Source organism: Piliocolobus tephrosceles, chromosome 10, assembly GCF_002776525.5.
Source record: "Piliocolobus tephrosceles isolate RC106 chromosome 10, ASM277652v3, whole genome shotgun sequence".
Taxonomy (NCBI): domain Eukaryota; kingdom Metazoa; phylum Chordata; class Mammalia; order Primates; family Cercopithecidae; genus Piliocolobus; species Piliocolobus tephrosceles.
Window position 1 is genome coordinate 129,798,183 of NC_045443.1, and position 9,363 is coordinate 129,807,545.

Genomic DNA, 9,363 nt, shown 5'->3' on the forward strand with positions numbered 1-9,363 from the left:
CTTCTCCGCATCCGAATGTGCCACGTTACAGGTCCCTTCTCCGCATCTGAATGTGCCACGTTACAGGTCTCTTCTCCACATCTGAATGTGCCTGCGTCCATGTTACAGGTCCCTTCTCCACATGTCCCATGTGACCGCACGTTTTCTGGGCTGGACCCACAGGTTAGAGTATTTGGTGACGACCTCCGTGGCCTTCAAGGCCACTCCTGTGAGCCGTGGTCAGGTGGTCCTATCTGGTTGGTTGCACCACGTCTCACAGGCTTCCGTGTCTCCCGGGACTGGACCCAGCACCCTGGGCCCCAGATCTCCAGCCTGGAGGAACTCGGAGGCTGTCATGGCACCCACTGCCCTCCAGGACTTTCGGGAGACCCAGGGGATTACCGGTGAACATCCAGGAAAGGCCTCCGTGCTCGGGCATCCCCAGGCATGGGCCTGGGAAACCTGGGTGCACAGGGCAAGTCCTCTGTGCTAGCTCCACTCTCAGGTCCCCAGAACTAATGAGCCAAGTCCCCTGCTTCCCCTGGGCCAGACGCTGCTTCTCTGGGCTTCCCACTTCTTCAGGAAGTTCAGCTTCAGGACTGCAGGGTGGAAACAGAATCGGCTTCTCCTCCTTCATCCCCGGGTCCCTCCGGAGGCTCCAATGCTCCCTACTCAGATCCTAACTCATCACAACCACACAGCACATCTCTACTAGGGAGAAACTGTGCCCTAAAAAACATGCTGGAGGCTGAACCCCCAACACTCAGAATGTCACCTTATTTGGAAATAGGGTCTCTGCCGTGATAACTAGTTAAAATGGGGTTGTCAGGGTGGGCCCTGTCCAGCGTGACTGGTGCGCTTATAAAGAGGGGAAGACAAGCCCGGAGGGAGGATGAGGGCGGACACGGCGGGAAGACGGCAGCCGGTGCCTGGTGCAGCGAACCCGGGAACGCTGGGCAGCCCGCAGCACCTGAAGCTGGAAGGGGTAGGATGGATCCACCCTGGAGCCTCTGACAGCCTGGCCCTGCCCTCGCCTGGATTTCAGCCTTCCAGACTCCAGAGCTGTGAGAGGATGAATTTCTGTGGCTGTAATCCCCGCAGGCTTTGCTATTTTGTTCCTGCCACCCCCGAGACGAAACGCCCAGGATCTGCGAATCCTGCACTGACCTCCAGGGCAGCGCCTCCGTGTCAGAGACAGGGCTGACTAGTGGTGAGGGACCCAGACCAGCTGGGGCTTAGCTCCCGCCTGGGTGCCCCGGCTCAGACACACCCGTTCTGCCTCCATGGGATCCCTGTGAAGGGGCCTCACTGACCCCGGGCAGGCTCTTGCAGGGCCTTGGGGGCGGAGAAACTGCATGGGCAGCACCTGGCACACGGCAGGGGCTTGGCTGCCAGCGAGTCTCACACACCCGGCCTCAAAAGCTTCACAGCAACCCCTGCAGGAAGGGGGTTCTCCAAGCGGCATCCTCGGCACCCCACATCACACACAGCCTTTGAAAGCCTCTGCCACCAGGCCTGCACAGCTCTCATCAAGCCTCCTTTCACAGCTCACCCAGCCCTGCCTGGTGTGACGAAGCCCTCAACGGAGGCGGTAGATTGGGCCGCGCCATCTCTAAGTCCAAACCCAATTTTATTTCTTATCAGAATAAAATGATGCGTTGAACTTTTCTGCACAAAATACTCAGAAAGCAGATGGGGCAGCAGAGCCACTCTGGCGGAGTGGAACCTCAGGCCCTCCTCGCGGCCCAGCCTCTCCGGCACAGTGACGGTGCCTGGGGCCTGCTCGGGGCTCTCTGTGACCCTGGCCAGCAACAAGCACCCCCTCCGGTGAAGCTGCAGCCTGAGATCCACGCTGCCCGGCAGGGCCTCTGGGGGCCGCAGGGTTGGTCCTGTCACAAGTGGGGGATTCCCAGGTCCTCCAGGCTCCTGGCGCCCACGTCTGGAAGCAGTGTCTCCTCACCTCGGTGGGCACAGCTATTTCCCAGCTGCACAGGCCCAACTGCAGGGCCTCCTGTGACCCCTACACCCCCTCGTTCCACCCACAAACCGCACGGAATTCATCCCTCCCGCCCCCGTCTCCCTCCTCCCTGGCGGCCCAGAGCCCGGGTCTCCTGGCTCTGACTCGGGATGAGGTCTCCAGACGCCCACGGTCTGTCCTCTGCCACCCCAGGAATCACAGAGGCCACAGGGGTCCCTGGAGGAGGACGCGGCGGGGCCCACTCCAAGCTCCACCTCCCATTCCACCTGGAGCAGGAGTGGGTGGTACTGAGACGGCCCCAGGCCCTGCCTGCCCGCCGCCTCCATTTCTTCCCCGCCCACTGAGGCTGCACCAGCCTCCGGCCTCTGGAGCAGCCACGCCCTGAGCACAGTGCCACGAAACCCCTGCCCCGCAGGGCGAGGGCCAGTCTGAGCTGAGGGGGTCCAAAGGAGAACGAGCTCGGCCACTCTGGATTCCCTCATTCGTAACTCAGCTTCTTCCAGAACTTTCCATCAGTTCCCTTAGCCACCATGGGAGGTTTGAAATGGGGAAGAGGGTGGGACGGAGGGGCTGAGGCTCATGGTTCTCCCTCTGGGACAGGCCTCACTGGGTGGCCGGGCGGGCAGCCAGGGGGAGCCTGCTGGGCTGGCCTGGGCCTCCTGTGCTCCTGGAAGGCGTGGGGCATGGAGCTGAGACCTGCCCTCCGCAGGTCCCCAGTTCTACGCAGGCCTTCCCAGCTGCACCCCAAGGGCCCTCCAGTACTACACAGGCCGCACCCCAGGTCCCTGCCACGGCTCCTCATGGGGACCCCAGGCACCCCCACCTCCCTCTGCACCCTGCCCTCCACACTGAGCCAAGACAGAGGCACAGAGGACGGCTTGGGGTCACCACCCCTGCCCCGCCCTCTGCCGAAGGACCCACTTTTCTAAGGTTCCAAATCCATTGTCGCCTGAGGCAATTCACGTAACAGCAACACACAGGGCTTGAAAAATGAAGTCGACATGGAAAATGCCATCTTTTGTGATTCTACAGAATTTCTCAGCGGCGTTGCCACCAAACTTCTAGCGAGACTCAGGGTAGCCCCTTCTCTCTGTCCCCAACTCCAGGCTCAGGGACTGTGGGGGCCTTGGCTGCCCAGCTCGGCTTCCAGCTGCCTCAGCCCAGGCTCTGGAGAGGCCTCGGCGCTCTGAGCAGGAGCCCTGGACCTCACCCCGTCCCTAGACAGTGGCTGCACTCGCCCTCACCCCCACCCCGTCCCGTCCCCGGATGCTATGGCCTCATTCGCCCTCACCCTGTCCTCAGACGCCACGGCCTCACTCAGCCTCGCTCTGTCCCCGGACACCGTGGCCACACTCACCCTCATGCCCAGTTCTACGTTCTCGCCACCGTACACCTCCATGCCAGGGTCGAGCAGCCCGATGTCTCCGAAGTACTCGCGGTCCACCACGAAGGAGCAGCCGATCATGGCCGGGGTCCTGGGAGGCAGAGATGGCGGCGTGAGGACCTTGCTGTGCAGGCCTGAGCCCTGCCTGCTGGGCCATGAGCCAGGAGAGCCTGGAAGACCCCGCCACCCCTCCCTCCTGTGCCTCCTTCCTGCACACTCAGGTCCCTGTGCCCAAGGTGAGGGGCTGCTGCTCCTCCAGCCGCCAGGACTTGAGTCCCCGGAGCCCGGTCAAGCACTCAGCCCAGACGGCATCCAAACGCTGAATGCCAATAGATGACAGAAACTGCATTCAATTCAGCTTAGTGTAGAGGTTTAAAAAAGAAGATCAATCGGCTCACGCCTGTTATCCCAGCACTTAAGGAGGCTGAGGCAGGAGGATCACTGGAGCCTGGGAAGTTGAGGCTGCAGTGAGCTGGTATTGCACCACTACACTCCAGCCTGAGCAACAGAGTGAGATTCTGTCTCCCCTCTCCCCTGAAAAAAGATCCGTTTACCTAAGGAGCCCTGTGGTTGCCTTGAACGTCATTTCCCAAGCCCGAGTGAGTCACTTGCCCACCTCCCCCATGCTTCATCCTAACTGTGTATCAGGAGCTAGGGCTGCAATGGGCACTTGCATAGGTTGTGCACTGGTCAACTCCACAGAACCTTGTCGATGGCAGACTCTGAACGACACAGCTTGGAGCTGCAAGTACACAGCCTGGGTAGCTATGTGTAACAGATTGCCAGCTGTACTACGCGTCCTGTAATAATTCTAAAATGTCAGCTGACTTAGTCTGGCCCCATCTCTGTGAAATCACACATTGGTATGCTAGTTTTATTTTTTCTGATATGTATTGAGAATGCCTTGGTGCTGCAAATCCGCCGGGAAGAGGCCGCATGGACAGCAGTGGGGAAGGCAGGGTCTGCAGCGTGGAGCAGGAGGATGAGCTGGTGTGCCGTCGTGGGTGATGCCACAGGCTCATTCATTCATCCCTCTTGGCTTTCTACTGGGTGTCTGGAAGGTGGCAGGGATTGAAAAAGAGGCAGGAAAATCACCATCTCCTGCAAGGAGCAGGCACAGTCTGTGTGTTGTAAGGAAGGAGGAACTTCTTCTCATCTTTGCTGAAATATTTTGCCTCAAAACAATTTCTGTGTCTGTGGAGGGCTTCATTTCTTCCGAGGCCTCAGGAGCTGTCGGAGGAAGCAGCAAAGCCTCACGCTGTCCCCAGATGCCACGGCAGGCCGGCCAAAGGCCCCCGCAGCCACGGTCAAGGCCAAGGCCGCCCTGCAGGCCTTGAGCTTCCCCGATCCTCCTCTGCGTGTCAATGCGTTCTTCCATAAAAACAACAGCAAAAAGTTGGCCTCTGTCATAATTTAAAAGAAGCAATTCTGTCCCCAGCGACTCAGCCGTCAGAAATAAGTGCCCATCAATTGTCCAAGAATAACAGGAGCATTAAAAAGAGATTATCCTTTTCTTTGTGCAAACATCCAATTTGTTCTGTCATTAGATTTCGGCCACAAACCTAACAGTGATGAAATTTTAATACCCTCTTTGATTTTTAATAGCAACGTTTGACTGAGTAAGTTATAGCTCATCGCATACAACAGGTATCTCTCCCGTTTTCTTAACAACAACGATCATCTCAGGGTGATCTCTGATGAAGTGAAGAGCCAGCCAGATCCTCTGCCACGTCTGTTGTAGCGGGTACTGTCGTTTCATCATTGCTTAGAGTTCTAAAATAAACTCACGAGACAAGGGAGGCAGCACCAGCTGGAACCGGATTGACCTGCCTGAGAAATGCCTGCGGTGATTACGGAAAAAGGCAAGGCGGAGGGTTCTCAGGCTCGCGTGGGACTGCCTGTCACCGTGGAGACAGCCTCCCCTCGGGGCAGTTCTGCCGCATGTGGGGCACAGGGGTGCAGGGTGGAGGCCCCAGGTCCTGCCTGCTGGAGCTGCTCTGCCCAACGCCCGCACCCGCCCTCCGGTTCTCAGCTGCCGGGGCCTTAGTCCAACCGGACGCCTCTCCTTCTTGTTAGCATCAGAAGTGAGTCAGCCCGGCAGCCACGGAGGGACAGGTGGATACGTGGAGAGTGGCCCATCCAGGGTGTGGACCACGATTCCGGTGGAAGGAGCGAGGCTGACACAGGTTGAGACATGGAGGAACCCTGGAAACGTGGCACCGAGGGCAGGGAACCAGGTGCAAGAGGCCACCCCCCGTCCGCATGCAAGGAACAGAAGAGGCAAGTCCACGGGGGCAGGAAGTGGATCGTGGAGGCAGGGGCTGGGACGGGGGGAGGGGAGTGGCTCCTCATGGGTACGGGGTCCCCACGGGGAGGGAGGACAATGCTTTGGAAAGAGACGGAGGTGGCGGCTGCATGACACTGTGATGGTCTAAACGCTGCTGAGGCGCGTACTTCAGTGTGGTTAATTATGTTATGTGAGTTTCACTAAGGGCCCATTGAGTGCTCTGATCCTCCACAGACCCTGAAAACAGGAAAAGCCATCGTGGCCGGGCACAGTGGCTCACGCCTGTAATCCCAGCACTTTGGGAGGCCAAGGCAGGCGGATCACCTGAGGTCGGGAGTTCAAGATCAGACTGGCCAATGTGATGAAACCCCATCTCTACTAAAAATACAAAAAATCAGCTGGGCGTGGTGGTGCACACCTGTAATCCCAGCTACTTAGGAGGCTGAGGCAGGAAAATCACTTGGACCTGAGAGGCGGAGGTTGCAGTGAGCCAAAATCACACCACTGCACTCCAGCCTGGGCGACAGAGGGATTCCGTCTCTAACAACAACAACAAAGGCTCAGCTCATGCCTAGGTAAGATGGCAAGGAGGCGGTGGGTGCTGCCCGTGTGGGTGGAGTTGGGACCCACATCCCCGGAGGCCCGCAGTGGGCCTGTCGTCTGCACACGTGCACGGGGAGGCCTAGTGAGCCAAGTGTCCATGAACCTGGGATAGGGACGTAAACAGCAGTGCATGTGTAAGACACAATCCACGGAGAAGCTGAGACAAGAGCACCGGAACCACGTCCTTCCACACGGAGTTCAGAACACGCGGAGAATAAGGCACACTGAAACCTCGCTGTGGTGACCCACGTGGTGACCAGCTCACGGTACATGTATGTGCAGATGTGCGAGCCACAAACGCATGGAAACATCACCTGAGACCTTAATTATTTACACTTCTTTCACACTCATTTGGTTTTATGAATTTCAGTCAATACAATTTTAACTTTGGTTTCAGTCAACACTTGCCATCTTCAATCAGAGGCACTGAAACGAAAAGTTAAAATTAAATCTGGGGTACATGAAGGATGGAAAGTGCAGGAAGGCACGCCGTAACCTCACGGCACAGGTTACGGGGCAGGAAGCTGTGAAACAGGCCGGGTGCTCTGCGTCTTGGGGGCTCCCAGCATCCGCTTTCTGGGGAGGGGTGTGGCTGCTTTCGTTTCTGTGTGGCTTGTCAATGGGGTTGAGGTCGCTGACTCCTTAAATCCTTGGAGCGCAGGGCTGTGCAAGCCCAGCTGTCACAGGGGACTCCTCCAGTGCTGCAGGATCCTGCTGGGGCCTCCGGGCCCACACCACCCTCCCAGGTCCTCTTCTGACCCGGAGAGGTCTCAGGGAGCACGCACTCTTCTTTGTTCCTTGGATGAAGGAGAAAATCAGGGGTCTCCTCCCCGCAGGCCCAGCCACCGGCAGGCAGAGCTCTGCGAGCTGGAGGGCCCTGGGAAATGGAGGCAGTGCTTGGGGTTCCAGAGCTTTGGAGGGAATTTCCGAGTGGTTCTCCGCTGGGCAGGCCTGATGTCAGCACAGCCCTTGATCCTGGAGGGGCCGGTGGCATAGCAGCAGCCTCTGGGTACCTACAGCCTGGGGCCCCTCCTCCTGGAACACGTGTCCTCAGGTGTCCTCTGAAGTCACACCTAAACCAGCAGCCCCGATGAGGGCCAGCTCCCCGGGCCTGACCCCCGCCTGCCAGGCTGCCAGTCCTTCCCGCGTTCTCCCGCCTTGCTCACGTGTTGGAGGCGCCAGGTCTTAACTGGGATCCCAGGAATCCTCCGGGATGAGGATGGTCCCCAGCGTTTGTCCTGGGAGAAAGGAGCAGGGGAGCGGGAAGAGGAATAGAACAGGGTGGAGGCCAGCAGGGCAGCCACCTCCACAGGCCCAGGCAGCGAGGCCGCACTCCTGCCCAGGACTGTCCCATTGACCGGCTCAGGTGCTTCAACTCTGCAGGGAGCCAAGAGGCCTCCGAAGACGAGCCACAGGCAGCTGTGAACGCAGGCACGTGGGCGCCTCCCGCAGCTGCATCCCGCAGCTGCATCCCAGCTGTGACGGAAGGCCCTCCTGTCCTGCGGCCACTGACACTGACATTTAATGTTATTTAAAATCTGTTTCTAAGAAGGCAGAGAAGCACGTGCCACGTTCTAGAAAGAGTTTGCATCCACAATGGAAAAAGTGAAAGACTGTTAGTACTTAAAAAGTGAGGTGGCTAGCCCTGCACCTGAAGGTCCATTCCCCAAAGAGATCACGGAAACGCCGTCCTGGAGCAGGGCCCCCCTTCCTCTGCTGGGGTCGAGCATGTAAATGTCTTGGCTCTGCGGCCAGAAGCCTGGGTGGCAGCCACTCCACTCTGCTGTGATATGCAAATGAGAAAACATGGCCATGTGTCAATAAAGCTTTATTTACAAATACAGGACTGTGGGCCATGATTCCCTGACCCCTGCTGTACATCCTTGAAAATGCCCTCCACTGAGGCCAGGTGTGGTGGCTCACGCCTGTAATCCCAGCACTTTGGGAGGCCAAGGCGGGTGGATCACGAGGTCAGGAGATCGAGACCATCCTGGCTAACACAGTGAAACCCCGTCTCTACTAAAAATACAAAAAATTAGCCGGGTGTGGTGGCGGCGCCTGTAGTCCCAGCTATTCGGGAGGCTGAGGCAGGAGAATGGTGTGAACCCGGGAGGCGGAGGTTGCAGTGAGCTGAGATCGCGCCTTTGCACTCCAGCTTGGGCGATAAGAGCGAAACTCCATCTCCAAAAAAAAAAAAAAAAAAAAAAGACAGCACTAAGAATTAAAAGCTGAACAGAGGATGTCAGGTTTCTGGTTTGGCACGGAAGGGGCTCGGCAGTCGCCACTCTACACTAACAACAAGTAAAAAGCTGAACAAACTGAAAAATCAACTCTTTGTAGATGCATAAGAGAAGTGAGATCACAGGGCAAATTGCTGCTCCCACACTTAGAGAGATAGGCAGGAAAATACAGAGAATCACAACTTACCGGAGCAGCACCCCATGAGCTGAAATGGCCACAGGAACCAGCACCAAGGAAGAGAAACCTAAATTGTAAGTAATAAGCTGTGGGATGGTCAGTGTGCAGGAGCCTGAGAGGCAAAATCTCCAGGGGGCCGAGCACGGTGGTTCATGCCTGTAATCCCAACACTTTGAGAGGCTGAGGTAGGAGGATCGCTTGAGCCCAGGAGCAGAAGTTTGAGACCAACTTGGGCAACATAGCAAGACCTTGTCTCTACTGAAAATTAAACTAGCTGGGAGTGGTGGCACGTGCCTGTAGTCCTAGCTACTCAGGAGGGAGGTGGAGGCCGAGGATTGCTGGAGCCCCAGAGTTTGAGGTTGTAGTAAGCTATGATCGCATCACAGCACTCCAGGCTGGGCAGCAGAGCAAGACCCTGTCTCTGAAAAACAAACGAACAAATGAAACACAAAAAATCCCAAAAACTCCAGTGGGTTCCAGTCATGGAGTAGGGGCTCCCTTATTTTTGTGAGTTTTACCTCTGGGAGCTCAACAGGTTCTACAGTAAATATTAGAGAAAAATCCCCTCATGCTTCCTGCAGGGGGAGGAGGAAAGGAACCGTTTTGAAACACAGTAACATACCACAACATTTTGGGCATATATGATGGTGGTCCCATGAAATGCTAATATTGGCTGGGCATGGTGGCTCATGCCTGTAATCCTAGCACTTTGGG

General features: G+C 57.2%; 1 protein-coding gene across 1 annotated transcript in view; it reads right to left on the reverse strand.

Moving 5' to 3' along the window:
* The window catches only part of GALNT9 (polypeptide N-acetylgalactosaminyltransferase 9), a 129,790-nt gene that overhangs the window by 44,835 nt on the left and 75,592 nt on the right, over positions 1 to 9,363 (reverse strand). Inside the window, exon 6 of the mRNA XM_026449527.2 lies at positions 3,315 to 3,432. Within this exon, the coding sequence (XP_026305312.1) occupies positions 3,315 to 3,432 (118 nt within the window). The remainder of the gene's footprint in view (positions 1 to 3,314; positions 3,433 to 9,363) is intronic.